Genomic DNA, 15865 nt, shown 5'->3' with positions numbered 1-15865 from the left:
AAGCTACAAATAAACCCTCCTAGCAAGACATAAAAAAATCTTCTGCTGTTTGATGGAGATACTGAGGAGAGACCACTACACACAAAACAAACTGTCATGCGGATGGGGATTGAAGTCTCATACTGCATCCAAGAGCAAGCGTGGTGATCCAAGATGGATCTGCCCAAGAAAAGAGCAAAGATAACAGCTATCAAAGGAGACTCCTCCCCGTCAACTATTTGTACTGCACATTGTTCAGGTGTTACATCCCCCCATCTTCACCTTCCACTCATCATACACTCCTAAGCCACACCATTAACCATTAAACTAAAAGTTTTTGCCATCTAAGACATTACCACCCCATCTGCTTCCTCTGGAATGTGTCTGATCTAATCAGTGCCTCTCATCTTGTTAACTCTCTTCTTCAAGCATCTCATCTTCAACCTGTTTATGCTCTGACTTCTCTGCTCTTTCCTCTCATCTTTGATTCCTCTTCTCCTTCAGTCTCTATAGTGCATATCCTCTCCTCAAAGAGAAGCAGATCAAGACATTTTCAGATAACGATAACAGAAGTACAGCTGTGCATAAGCAACTCTGTGAAACAAGGTGAACTGCCAGAAGTTAGAAGTCTCTCACCAACTTTCTGTAACTTCCCAGGAATTTAACAGCATCAAAAGCTTAGATAGCAAATTGTCCCAAAGAACGTCTCTGCAGTAACCCTCCTTGCAACATCCCAGCCAGCACATAAAGCCTGCATATCAAGATTCCTTCAGCTTTCTTCCTTGAATACTTTTGGGCTCATGAAATAACAACTCATACAGAAAAAAAGAACTGGAATAGGACACAAGTAGTATTCATGGCCACTCCTCATTTTGCTAATCCAAAGCAGCATGCCTCTAGCTGCTGGTTCGTTTCTATGTAGGCCACAGACAGACTCTTTTGAGCGAGCAGCATACAGACTGTATAGATGGTCGGAATACTCCTTCTCTGGAGGCCTCATTCTCTAAACATATTAATAACAAATCACTTCACCCTCTGCAGAACCACCATGCCACTTCTTTGATGTGACACACTTAGCTTTTCTTGGCTAATGCTCTACCACTCACACTAAAACGTAGGGATTCTCTGAAGGGCCATCCCTCACACATGAAAGGCAAACAGACTTATCACTGGATTCTGTAAAGGAAGGCTTGAATAAAATAGAGGAGTCTTCGGCTATCTATTTGAAGCAAAAGAAAAAAAGATGTCTTGCCCAAAGTAACAATCATTGCTTCCAAAAATACATACATGATGAGATTCTTTTGATCTCTTATCCTGTATTGAGCAGAGAGGCTGAGAAAAACCAACAGATAAAATACAAAGTCATAAATATTCACAGCTTTTGAGAAAGAAAATCAGTGCTATCTTCCCATCAAGATTTCAGTGAGGAATATGTCTTAAGTCAGCTCCTGAAAGCAGGTAATTACTCTCATTACCAAAAAGGAAAAGAAAAAAAGGGGGAGAATGGCAGCCCAGAAGCTTACTGACACCTCCGAAAGGGTAGGTATTCCATTTATTTGTGACCATGCCAAAACAGAAAATAAACTACTATTTTTATACTGCTACAGCTGAAAGAGGAGGAATATATTTAGCAATTAAGGTTCTGTGTGATACTGCTGAGTTAATTCACTAGTGTAAAAAATACAAATAGCCTCTTGACCTGCCTACACAAAACACCATTTGTTTTGTACAGGTTCACACAGTTTTCCTATCTTATCAGGTATTGCCACCTGCAGGACATCACGGATTCTACATACAAAACATCACAGATGAAGACACTAGTGGATCCGGTGGTGTGAGGCTGATGGTTGGACCTGATGATCTTAGAGGTCTCTTCCAACCTTAAGGATTCTATGATTTTAAGACAGACCACAGCTTTTCAGTTTTGCTTATAACCTGTAAGAAAATGACTAAAACCTACAACTAAGACAAAGAAAAAAAAAACCAGTATCACACACACACACTTTGCATCACTTCTCAATAAAAATTATTTAAGCAAATCAGCCTAATTGCTGATAAAAGACTCATAATTTGAAAATAAATAGGTTATTTCCAAGTCTAAACCACACTTCATCCAGAAACTTAACACAGTTGCTAAAGCTACCTCTTCTTCTATCCTGATCATAATGCACAAATTTTGCCCTACAAAAAAAAAAAAATCTTTCCTTTAGCTCCACCTCCTTAATTGCATTATACTTTAGCTTTATGCGTTCTCTTTCACTGTCTATTTCAGCTGACCTTTCTTCTTGGTCACAATACATCTAGAAATTCTGAGAGCCATTGAGGTAAAGCTGAAACCACCGCCAACCTGCCTTCCCTTCCACACGTCATCCAGGCTGGCCTCTTGTTGCTCAGAGCAGAAGCAGAGGAGAATGCTAACTCTACAAGATCAACAAGATCTTCAAGGATAGCCCAATGTGTGAGTCAGGAATGAAAATTATCCTAGACTACCCCAACTAGGAAAGCATTTATTACCGTATACACATATACAACTATATACTTAATGCTAATTTTTTGTGAAAGAGTACAAGTGTTCCTTCGTTTTCTCATTGCCAGCTGCTTTATACATAACTGTGCTGTATAAACTCTATTTCAAACACTGAACTGCGCTGCCAGTAATACATATAACCCAATATCTGCAGCAAATGGCAGAAGTGCTACTAATATTCATTGGAATGGGGATGAGACCAGCACTATGCACGGATGGTAATTACAACACAAACATGGAGAGAAGTTTCAAACAGCAACTTTCCCACAGAGGCTGAATGGAAAAACCAACTCTATGATTAGTAAGAAGCTTTTAATGTTTTATTATATTAATAATAGATTTCACTCCACTCCTATTAAATATGCCTGGGATTAAACATTCATGTTTACCTCATTTGCACACACCACCTTGGCAGTTTCTAGCACCAAAATGAACCTGCAAAAGGACACTATTCTTTTTAAATTACATTTGTGTTTCTTTCTACTGCACCATTATTGCAGCACATGCATGCTTCTGTAATTAGAATTACTTGAAAATATTTCCATTACAACCCCCAATTTCCAGGGGGATATAAACCGCACTGCAGAAAAATCCCCCAGGCCAGCATGTAATATCATAGAGCTGACATTTAAACGTTAGTTTGTTGGTCATTTGGATATTTTAATAATCACCACCTAACTAATACAACACAACACAGAAATCATGTAACAGATTTTTATATATACGTATGTGTGTGTACATATTTGAGTGTGCTGGCACCCGTGCGTATGAAAACCTGAAATTAATATTACATAAGCGTGAGGACAAGGCATATAGCTCTATTACTTTGTATAAACATCACATGAACCTCTGTAACTGCTTAAGGCCACACCGTCAGGTATTATCCTTTATGTTCAGCACTAACCATGTTTAAAGAGTCAGTGTTTCAAATGAAGGACAAAATGCTGATGTAACACCAGAGAAAGTGAAGTCCGAAACATGCGCTGCTGCGAATACATCAGGAAATGTATTAGCAAATTTATTTCCTTGCTTTGGTTGTAAATATTGTACAAGAGCCAAAAGCTCTCTGTTTTTCTCTGAATCCTCTGGTCAGCTTTATTTTAACAACTTCACAAATGGAAACATTAAAACAACATTCACAGACTTACCTCCAGGCCTTTCATGCTCTCCATCAGTATGTAAAAGCATTGAAATAGGCATTCCAACATGCTTAGATCTTCCAGCTACTACAACATTTTTTCCAAATGTTTGTATTCCTTATAGGGAAAAAAGACAAAAAAGTAAAAACCCAAACTATCAAAAAACTGTATTCCACTATTTTGATACACTTAAATCTCTCTTATCCCCAACATATAATTATTTGCTGTTGGGGACTGCTGACATCAACATGATTGAAAATCCACAAGGCTGAACTTGAGGGATGAAGCCACAAAGCAGCTTCCAGCTTTTACCTTAGAGAAACAAAACTGGCAAGTCATTTAGCTTATCTGAATCACCCTTCGAAGGGACTTAATTTCTCTTCTCCGACCACGAAGATAAACAGAATGTCAACCAATAAGAACATGTAAATTACACTTATAAAGTGACAAATACTGAATACATATGCACTCTTTTCCCCTTCTAGTACTGAATTAAATGTTCTCATTTTTGTTCTTCTGTTTCTCGCCCTTCCCCTGCAACAACTTACATATTCAAATATTCTTGTGGATAAATAATTAGGAGGTCAGCAATACCACAAAAAGTTCCTTGCAACATTACAAAATGCAGAAAATGAGTTACCAACACGTTTCACTAAATATTCTACATGGACTCCTGTCTACACTTAATTAATCCTACTGGCAAAAGACCTCATCCATTTGGCACCTCTTTATTATTTTAGACTAGTCCTCCGAAGGTTTGTTCCTCCATCAGTTCAATACATTGAGATAACCTACTCCTTTTAACTCACACCTGACCCGATCCTTCATCCATCTTCTGAGATAAGAAGAGTTTCCATGCAGTTAAGCTTCTTACCTGTCCGTTTTATGATCTCCCACACAGCAGCAGCAGTGGCAGGTATTACAGAAGGCTGGTCAAGACACAGACGTCCAATATTCATAATGTGAAATCCATCCACATCCTTTTCAGGTGCGATAGCGTTACAAACCGTTCGTTCATCTATGTGATCTAGGAAACGCATTGCTTTCAAATTACAATTCTTTCTCTTGCCAGGTGTCATCAATACTATCTGAATCATTACACAGAAGTTTGGTCTGGCTAAAGTAATTATTATTATTCATTATGAATAAACTGCACTCCTCCTCTGAAGACAGCAGTTACAACTTCACCTTTTAAAGTTATCCACTGAAAATAAAATGATTCTGTTTGTAATGCTGCTTTAACAACAGATTCAATCAAAATATGAGAGGCACATACTCAGCTACGAATGACGACTTAGTAACTATAAAAACAAATGCAACACACTTCGGAGTCACTTTTGCATTCTGCAAGTGTTAATTATCAAGTGGCTCAAAAAAAATCACAATAAAAAACTTATTGTGGATGTTACCTGTCTCTGAGATCACAAAGGATACACAACTTAAGTTTTAAACGTATGGAAACTCTAAGTTGAAATAACTTTGCAAGTCTAGATTCCATTTTCCAACAATACAACATAGACAGGATGTTTAAATTCAGTAGTCAACTAGCTCTACTTAGGTATTTTGTGATTTTGCAATGAAAGGAGCTAGCTAATTACAAGATTTCAAGCATGTTATAAAACTTAAAACACAGTAATCTCTTGTTAAAAGATTTCCAATTAAAAAAACCCCTAGAGTTAAACCACACTGTTATGATTTACTATCTAGTTCTCCCTTCTCTAATGGAAGGAAGTTTCCTTCTGAATCCTTATGAGAAATGTCTGTGGAAAATAAGGTGCTAAGTACGTCAAAGAGTCTCTTGGAAAACAAACTAGATGGAAGGCAACCATAATCTTGTTTTTGTCTCAACTTGGGGAAAACAACAACAACAACAACAACAAAAAACACGAAGAAGAAAGAAATCTGGACTAACCTATTAAACGCTTTTTGCAAAAGAAAACTTGTTAACCTTAAGTTAGTTTTTCATCAAACAAAAACTTGGCAGCCATGCTTTTCCTTGCACCTGGGATAGGAGAGAAGACCGCTCTGACAAACACCACCTCATTGCTGTCTGTCATCAGCTTCAGAAATAGACCGATAACAGATACATTCATATAGAAGAGAAAGAAATCATGCTTTACATAGATCTTTTTTTTCCATTCAAAACTGACTTGCAGAATTTTAAATAAATGGCACATAGTCCTGGGAAGAAATGCAGCCGCATAGCTGGGGACAAGTAAGCTGACATGGGCCTGAGAAGAGACGATGTGGACCCCTTCCCTTCCTCATCAGACACACTTCTAACACACTAACTTGGGCGGGCCATCCCCAAAGAAAACAAACCAATCCAATTCAAATTGTATAGACAGTAACTGTGCTACTTAATGAGTAGATTTTATTTCCCTCAAGAAATGCATTTTCCTGCTTTGTTTCCACTTGGCTGCAGATAGCCTCATGTATTTCCGGAGGAACAGAATCATTTTTTAAGCATGTTGCTGTCAGTCTCATAGAACATGCTTAGCCTCCTCTCAACCGATATTCATGCAAATTTACTGTCATTCCAAGCTAGTCTCCATGCGAAGTTCCTCTCCGCACTCACCCTTTCACTTGTGAAACAAGCCTGCATGATGACACCAGGCAACACTAGCTTAGCTACTGATATGCACACAGAGAAACTCTTATTTACACAATAAAGAATATGTGCCTCTAACGTTGACATATGAAAAATAAAGACTGATTTTCACAAGGGCGGACCAATGAAAATAAAAACATAGCACAAAACGGATTTGAAAACATACCATATGGATCAAGAAATACAGATACAGAGCAAAGAGGAAGCTGTTCAGGAGCAGTAACGAGCTGGAAATCATTTTGAGAAGCTGTACTACAACACTGCTCTGACTTTAACAGTCAGTTCCTCCAAAGCAGGCTGCACCTAGGCTCGCAGAGTCTTCCATAGCAGTGAGACATCATATTTGTACTCATTTGTCTCACACTTCTTTGCTGCTTGCAACTAAGAACAGGAAAAACTCAAAGTTTTTTTTTGTCTTAAATAAGTGTTCAACATTTCATAGCTATCTTCCAGGCAATTTGAAAAAGACTGAGGAAACTCTCAACAAAACCATTACCACATCACAAGTAACACGCACAAGAAATGCACAGAACGGAAGTTTTCCTCAGGCAAAGATGACAATCCTCAAAGTTAAGTTTCTCCAGCTCACAAAAGTGAAAGATAACAAAGCTATTTTCTGCTTCTACTGTTATCCCGATGTTGATTAAATGTCACACCTGTGTGGGGTTTACTGAAAAAAAACCCAACAAAACAACAAAACAACCCTAAAAAACACAAAGCCCACGGAATAACCTCGACTCTAGAATAAGCAGCCTCCACTGATAAAATTTTCCCAACTTCTAGCGTTCATCTCCTTCCACTACAATGTAAATCAAAAGAGTTTTGTAAAATGAGCTAACTTAGCTTTCTGCCCTTCAGTTTCTGAAGTTCTTTTGGGAAAAAAAAAATAAAAAAATCAGTAATTGGAATTATAGCTGACACGTATTATGGAAAGAACTTTCTCAACATTTTCAGTTCACAGTAACTTGCATATTTAACTTCACTATACAGATAATGCAATATTGAAAAAGTTTTGCTATTTATTAAATTGCTCTTACATTTTCACTAAGGCAGGCAACAGCCAGGCCTCAAACTAGTACATTTTATAGGTTAGAAGGCTGCTAACTAGTCTTCATGTAGTTGCTGTGACAGACATAGTTCTTGAGAGGCATCTTCAACCAATTACTTAAGTCCTTAAACATATAAGTGTATAGCATCAGACACGTGAATTAACACAACTAGAATTACCTTCAGGGTTTTTTTCTTTTCACATGTTGAACAGGTTTAAATCCACTAAGTTTCAAGACTTAAGTCTGTTATTAAACTAAGTATTGATTAAAAAAAAAAAAAAAACCCCACCTAAAAAAACCCAGCATTTCTGCAAGCGGTACTGAGCAATTTTACTGAGTATGCAGACAAGTAAGACAAGTGACACAACATTTCCCATTCCTGGGGAACACAACAGTGGATTGGGATTCCAGTGGATGAGTGCTTCCTTTGCTAGATAATTCATACAGAAAGATTTCCATCCCTAGGCTGTCAGTGCTCCATTTTTTTGCCCGAGTTCTGACTACGGAAATGAAAAGTCTCCTTACTTGTGTTATACTTCCACCTCGTGGTCAACTTATTTCATCAAGCAGCTGATTTTAGTTATCTTTCATATACTAAGAAGTGCAAAAATTCCTAATCATGAACTCTGATGTTTATTACAAGTACAAACAAAGGATCTCTTTCTCTATAACACTCAGCACCTGCCCCAATTATTCCCGTTTTGTAGATATGAAATAAAGGCAGTGAGAACTGTCCGAAAGTGAAGGCCAAGACTAGGAAAAAGAGTAGAAAAGAAGAACTTACCTAGAAACAAAGCTTCAACTTCAACATCATCAGAGACACTTATAAGCAGTAACCCATGTAGTCCTAGCTAGTGCTAGAAATCGCGCCTAAACATGCCAAAGAGGCAGCTCCTGCCCATCACAGCATACAGGATAAACGTGATAAAAGACAACACTTGGGAATACAGAGATGGGGGAAACCCAACATGCCGGTCCATTTATTACCACGACTAGTAATTTAGGTACCTGTCCATGGGGAAGCATACAGTGGTTTAACGAAGTTGACTTATGTAGATGTAGCTGAAAACTCTACATGTTATCGCTGTCAAAACATCATTTTGTCAGCTACTGACGAGATATTTTAGTGAGATTTAATTACAAATTAGGAGAAGGGAAATGAAAACCAAGAATATAACAGAGGCTTTTAGGACCTCAGCACAAAGCTCACCTGGAACATTAGAGACAGCGTAGTAAACACAAACAAATGTTTAAGGCAAAACCTGGAATCACTATGAGAAAGGCCACAGCATCATCTGCTAGACAGCATAACAAGGCATGATACAGGGGATGAAAATATGGCAAAGATCTTGGAGGTCAAGGCAAAACAGTACACCCTGTCAAAAAAACCAAAAAAATACCAAGAAAACTCTCCCCAAACAAACAAAAACATCAGATAAAGTGTATGCGTGGAGGGAAGTTCCTTGAAACAGAACTCTGACTGAACTTTTAAAAAGACAAGGTTGACAATATGAAATTATTCTATTTAATTTGCTTTTTTTGTATAAAATTTAAGAATTCAGTTCAAAAATAACTGCAAACTACTATACAACAAAAAATTTAACATCTCAACTAACCCTTAATTATGCACGTCCTCTGTCAAGAGCTTCTTGTATCACTAAAATGCACTTGCAATCCAAAATTGTCAAACTCTTGCCTCTTACATAGACTGTACGACAATGGGAGAAAAGATGCCACCTACCTGGGAGAGGCAGCTGAACTAATAAACCACTAACTGTTGAATCCTTGTTGAGTTTTACTGTCATATCTAAGAGTTCTTCCTGAGAAATGTCTTTAGGCCTCAGTATGATCTCACTAGAAATGCCTGATAAAAACCAAAACCAGAAGATACGTATTAGTATCAGGAAAGTTATCTACAGACAGCTTAGTCATTTTGTCTAAAAGCCTGTCCGATGCTTAACAACTGTTTAAATAACCATAGATGGCTTCCTAAAGGTTCTGCTGTTGCTGTCCGGTCTTTAATGCCGTATTTCTAGATGTCACATACAATCCTACAGCAAAACATACAGGGCTGGGTGGGGAATCTCTAGTTGGACACAGTAGCCTCAAAATGAAACAATAACTTAGAAGTATTTGGAAAAGAAAGCATATAACTTTACTACACGTGCTTTTGAGAATTACAACTAAAATTGAACGGATAAAGCTACATCAGCATTACTGGCATTTTATCTGATAACATTCATATGATACTCTTTAATTTAGGATGAGATGTCATAGTGACTGAGCTTTATCCTGGGTTATCAGTCACTTAACTTTACTGTTTCATTATGTCTGAAATTCTGCCCTTCATATTCAGAGCCATGAAGCCTTGGTTTCGGATCGGTTTGCCCGGCTCTACTGCGGACCTAAAGCATTCCACAGGACAGATATCCCATGAGATACAGCAGACGGACAGGAAGACTGACATTATGAACAAAAAGGCTCTTCTCGGTATCTTCCTGTGAAAATGGTTACTTAATCACTGTTCCCATCAACTCTGGGGCAGTAGGGTTTGTGTCGTAGTTCAGCCCCGACGGGGACCAGACTGCGCAGTCTCTCTCTCACTCCCCCCACCCTCCGAGAGGGATGAAGCCATTGAGGAGGCAAGCTCTTAAGGAAATGTTCAACATTTTACAATAATCAGAGTCTTGCAGAAACAAAATCTGACACAATTTATCTCTGATTATCTTGATTCACCAAGCCTCTCAAAGCCAGTTAAGACACTTAACTTGGAGAAAACTCCCTCCGTGTTCTCCTTTAGTTTCCAGTTTCCAACCATAAGGGTGGAAATTGTTTCCAAGTAACATTTTAAGATACAGAAGTGAACTTGTGGCTACCATTCATGTGACATCAAAACTACTTTATTCACATGTCAAAGCAACTTATTTTCTTTAGATTCAGAGAAGATGAGGAAGAAGATAGTGCAAAATTAAATTAAGATACAACGGGAGGTCCTCCCCAGCTTGTTCTTACTTTTTACTTTTAAGTAACAATATCTTGTGCTTACCAAAGGGTCATTATGTATTACATAACACATACCTACAGCTGCAGCTGCCTTTATCTTGTTTCTGACATAGATATGACTAGCTGGATTGTCTCCTACTAACACGACTGTGAGATGAGGTCTCTTGTTTCCAAGGGATATCCACGACTCTACATCCCTTTTAACTTCTTTCAAAACTTGTTTAGCAAGCTTTGTCCCTGAGATAATGGTTGCTTCATCACTATAAAGACAAAAAGATACACAATATTTAGGTCTGAAATTTCATAAACAAGACACTGTGTGATCTACCACATTAAATACTTACAAATGCTTTGATTAGTTTATTTGATAGTGTTTTCAATATTATTTGAAAACATTAATGCACTACAAATCCATCTGGGGAAAGAAGTGTTTTTTTGTTATTTGACGTGTGGGAACATGCCACCACTGCAGACAGAAGAGCTCACCTGCCGCATCCCACCTTCCCAACACACATAGCCACCAGGTTGATTTGGGACCTGAGCCTGAGAACATTCTCATGCTCTTTTTCTGCTTTAAGGAATTTTTACTCACTTTTTTTCCCACAATTTTTTACTCACTTCCCTAATTTCCTTCAAAAATCTCTTGGACATGGGATTATTCACAGCATTCTTTTGTCCAAGCCTAGATGATACTATTTCTCAGCTTTCCTAGGATTTAACCCATATAAGCCAGTGGTGACTAACTCCAGAGCTCCTGTCATGCCCTCTCCACTTTTGTCCTTTCAGCAACCTCCCTCTGCCCCTCAACCAGCACTATAGCAGACAAACACTCTCCCCGGGTGAAGAGCCCACAATCATTGCCCTACCCATATAGAAAAGCAGAGAAAAACTTAAAGAGCCTTGTGCCTTGGAACTTGTCCCAGAACTCCTCAGCCCAAATCTTTCCCTCTATCGTTGCTGTGACCGTCAGCCCAACCAAGGATGTGGAACCCCGACACACATCTCACCACCGCACAGCAAATGAGATCTCCACCATCTGTAACTTTCAGATGGTGAAGATGTTAATGTCTTTTGTATCAGATAAGTAGCGATAATATACTAACTTGATGGCTTAGTGGTGGTGGTGCTTTGAGAGGAGAAACCAGGAAGAGACAGAAAGCTATAGAGCAAGACATGGTACCACAGACCTGCTTTAAAACATGGTATTCTATAAGATTCAAAACCATAACTCTAAGCAGTCAAAAAGACTAAGTTGCATTTTACTTATTTCAGAAATTTGTGCAGTTTCAATTGTTCTCAATAAATCTTCATGATCAAAGAAGCTAAATGCACAAGGGTGGGGAAGAAGGAAGGTAAGGAGGAAAGAGCCGCAGCAATAATGACAACCCACAGAACCAGACAACCAGAAGACCACCCAAAAATCACAGACTATTCAAGGTCTTATATAAAGAAATCATCCAAACTTAACCTCTCTATCTGACTGACAGATGAAGAAATCCAGTCTACATTTTAAGTTACTGAAGAACGGTTCTATCAGGACTCTGCCATGTAGGGAAGAGCAAGATACTTGAAAATACATTTGTCTGGATTGGAAGTAATAGTATCCAACTCTCTTATCTTCTCCTACTGCTCAGCTCCTTCAAATGAATTAACAACTTGCAAGCAGTAACATGACAACCCTCAAAACGTATTTTTAAAATAACGTTTATTTCAAATGGCATACAAGCTAAACCTTAACAGCGCTCCAGAGGCACCACAGAATGGAACAGAAGTAGAATTCCTTACCTAATCTTACAAGCCGCTACCCTCGCCACTGAATGACACTATAGTGACAAAAATACAAAGACTTACCCTTCAGTAAACCTCTTGTTGTATTTTATCAGCTTGTCACACTCACCTCAGCAGCTAACTGCTCAAAGACCAAGTGCATCTCAACTGAACAGCACTTCCAGCACCATTTCATTCAGATTTTCCAAGTGTCAGCCTTATCTTACGTTGGTTGTTCTCCTGCTCTCTGGAGTGTTCTCCACTTTCCTTCCTGTCTGCCCACTGCGAGCAAGCACAGGTGCTCCTCATCTTGTACAGGCAATACTCCACAGTTCAAGCTTTTATCTACACCACTTCCTTCATCAATCAAAACTCTCATCTTTTCAAAGAAATTACAAGACTGCTGACATGATACATACACGTAGTTGACAGCATTTCTTGGCACAATCACCTGATATTATAACAGGAAAATAAATAATATTCTACCTGTAAAAATGCAGTAAAGTAAGATCAACTCCCCAAAAGCAGAACTACTGAGACAGACACAAAGTTAAAGCTACCAGTGGACAAGTTCACTCCTCTCCTAACGAGCACTACCGTGCAGCACTGTAAGATAAAAAGACACTCCTGGCTCATCAGCTTCTAACCAAAGACAGTCACCTGATTAATTGACCTTACTAGAAAGTAAATCTGAGCAGAAAAGGGTTTCCCCTCTGCAAATATCCTTTGCTTCCTTCTTTGAGATTAAGAACTTTATGTGTCTACACACATCCACACAAATTGTAATCTCTGCTTTGAACCGAATAAATTAATTCAACATGACCACCATTTGTAACTGCCACAGTTTTGCAGGGACTCCAGAGGAGTTACACCACCAAGGTGTCACTATAAGGTATTTAAAAAAAAAAAAAAAAAAAAAATTTAAAAAAAAGAGAGAGAAAAAAACACAGTGCCTTTTTTTTTGTTTTTCAAATAAAAAAAGAAAGGCATATACACTCTGCTGAGAACAATTTATCCAGCTGTTCGTCAGGAAAGGAAAATATTAGAAACATACTTAGCAGTGTCGTAGTTTAGCCCAAATCAGGGCCAGACTGCGCAGTCTCTCTCTCACTCCCTCCACCCTCCAGTGGGACAGAGGGGAGAATTAGTAAACTACCCCAGCTGTGTCCCCAGCCACAGGTACCACCAGCTCCAGTTCCCCTCCCAGCTCAGGTGAATACTAACTCTATCCTGGCCAGAACCAGGACACACACAAAATCCATTAATACCTTGTTTCCTTCAATTTTACACCCGTCTTAGCTACTTCCCAAACACAAGTTTCTGTACTGTTTAACTTATATATATATATAGAGAGAGAAAAACCATTAAGCCAACACATGTGGTTTTATTCTTTTCCTGTACAGCCAGCTCTCTATGTGCTCGTTTTCCTAGATATGTCTCTTCATCTTCATTGTTTATGTTTTAGCTATACATGCCTTTGGCACAAGACACTTCTTTCCACATACTCCTTGTGCCAGCTAAATAACTAATGCTCACCTGTAGCAATGTATTTAAGAATACAAGGACTTAATATTTTGGTGCCAAAAAATATTTTCAATTCATATCCACGTGAATCATATTTCCACGCTATTTTTACTCTAAATGTGTTGCCAAAGGATAAGTTTTGCCAATCTTTAAGCAAACCATTTTTAGTGCATGCCTCTTCCTTAAAACCTAGCCAGGGACTCATTAAGTTTTCAAGATCTGTCCTCACTTATATCTGACCCTTCTCACCCCATCACGTTCAATCTTCTCATAAAGATAGAAACCTCCCATGCGTACCCGGACAAGCGCTCACAGTTACCACGCTGCAACACCGACAGGAGAAACTCACTCCAGCCGGCACGTTAGATGAAACACAGAGAGTAACGACAGGAGATGGGACAGGAGAAGCTCACTCCAGCCGGCACGTTAGATGAAACGCAGAGAGTAACGACAGAAGATGGGTCCTCGCTGTGTTGGAGCACATCCCACTCACCCTCGGGATGCAGGCTTTCAGCAAACACTGGCAAAGCCCTGCCTGCTGCAGTGCTACCTGAGACACAGCCTAACCACACGGGGCTTATTTATTTATTTATTGAAGTCATTATTATTGTATTCTACTTTTAAAATGGTGAGGTTATGTTTGTTTTTTTTTCCAGAACGAAGGAACATCACAGGATGACACTACCTGTCCTGATAAAGACAGCAAAACGCAACAGGACAGGCTGTCACCATCACATGTCCCTTCATACACTGGGTAATACATTTTAGTAATAATTAAAATACTTGCCTACAAGCCACCAGCAAAAACAATCACAGATGCCAAAAACTGCATACATATATATAGTGTAAATCAGCTGAGAGACTCTTTAAGGTACCCGGATTAAAGACGTTTTAGGAACGGAATTTCCCGGGGTGAGGAGGCAGCAGGCCCGAGGGGCTCCCCCATGTCTGGGCACTCTTTGAACCCTTCCGGGGTGGACAAGGACAGTGCCGCAGCCCTCCCGATACCTCCGCCCGCCGCGCCGACCCCGCAGAGCCCTGTTTTCCCAGGGAGAACCGCAACCCAGCCGGGGTGCGGCTGCAGCAGCCGCCACCGACCAGGAGACAAGTCCCCCGCCCCGGGACCCCTGCCCTGCCCTCGCCTCTGGCGCTTTGCGCCCGCTCTTCCCGCCGCGGGCTTCCCAGGCGCGACCGTTAAACGGCGGCGGCGCGCGACGGCCGTTTCCCGCCGCGCGCTCGGGGGCTTCCCAGGCGCGACCGTTAAACGGCGGCGGCGCGCGACGGCCGTTTCCCGCCGCGCGCTCGGGGGCTTCCCAGGCGCGACCGTTAAACGGCGGCGGCGCGCGACAGCCGTTTCCCGCCGCACCGGCCGGAGAAGAAGGAGGAAGGGAACGAGGATGAAGACGCCCCGAGGAGTTACCTGGCAGCGCGGCGGGGGGAGCTGCTGGTGCTGCAGGCAGCCTGTGGCGCCGGGCGGGAGAGGGCTCGCCATCGCCTCAGCGGCGCCAAGCCCGGGCGCAGCGCAGAGGAGGAGGAAGAGGAGAAGGCGCCCGCTGCCGCCGCCATGTCGGTCCGGCGGACGGAAGCGCCGCCGCAACCAAGCGACGAGGGGAGGAGCCAGGGCAAGTAGCGGATCCGGGGCAGGGGTGGAGCTGTCAGTCGCCGCGACAGGAGCGGCGGGACGGGGCTGTCACCGCCGAAAAGGCGTCGGGAGCCCCTCCAGTGCGGGCAGGCCCTTCCCGGGGCTGGCAAACCGTGCCTGCGGGCTCATGCACTGAGAGGGCGACTCACCCCCCCCTCCTCGGGCCGTGCCAGCCCGGGACCCGCTGCGGAGCGTGCTCCCGAAGGCCGCCTCCGCTTGCGCCCTTCTGTTCCCGCCCTTCTGTTCCCGCCGAAACGCGGTAGAGACAAGAGCGACCCGGCGGCAGGCCTACGCTGACAGGCATCGGTCCCCTGCGGAATTCTCAGCCTCGTGTTTTCCCAGGGGAAGTCTCCTGGACTTTCTTGCAACTCACGTATTAGTGCTTTCTGCCATGTCTTATGGCAGATTTCTCACTAAAAAAGCGTGGAAAAATCCCTCTGTGCAGAGGGGAAGAAAACAAACTCTGACCTGTAATACTGAGCCTACTGGTAGTTGGCAAATCCCTTTAAGATGCTGACAAAAGCTTTGAAAGGATGAAACAGGTTACTGAGGCTGCAGTTTCTACTACAGTACTGGCAAATTTTTTTATTAGTTAGGTGTGTGTGTAAGGAACATGGCTCAGGT

The 15865-nt window shown here is 41.2% G+C and overlaps 1 protein-coding gene across 6 annotated transcripts in view; it reads right to left on the bottom strand.

Annotated features, from left to right (window-relative positions):
* LOC104486158 (methylenetetrahydrofolate dehydrogenase (NADP+ dependent) 2 like) overlaps window positions 1-15174 on the bottom strand; it is a 40716-nt gene extending 25542 nt beyond the window's left edge. For all 6 annotated transcript variants that reach the window (XM_086746101.1, XM_086746096.1, XM_086746099.1 and 3 more), the window contains exons 1-5: window positions 15020-15174; window positions 10384-10568; window positions 9047-9169; window positions 4520-4672; window positions 3655-3762 (exon numbers count right to left, since the gene is read on the bottom strand). In XM_086746101.1, the coding sequence (XP_086602227.1) occupies window positions 3655-3762; window positions 4520-4672; window positions 9047-9169; window positions 10384-10568; window positions 15020-15165 (715 nt within the window). In that variant the 5' untranslated portion in view covers window positions 15166-15174. The remainder of the gene's footprint in view (window positions 1-3654; window positions 3763-4519; window positions 4673-9046; window positions 9170-10383; window positions 10569-15019) is intronic.
* Between the last annotated feature and the right edge of the window lie 691 nt (window positions 15175-15865).

This window comes from Chlamydotis macqueenii, chromosome 4 (genome assembly GCF_036417535.1).
Source record: "Chlamydotis macqueenii isolate bChlMac1 chromosome 4, bChlMac1.mat, whole genome shotgun sequence".
In the NCBI taxonomy this organism is placed as follows: domain Eukaryota; kingdom Metazoa; phylum Chordata; class Aves; order Otidiformes; family Otididae; genus Chlamydotis; species Chlamydotis macqueenii.
The sequence above is the reverse complement of the archived record's forward strand: the minus strand, read 5'-3'. Positions and strand labels throughout refer to the sequence as shown.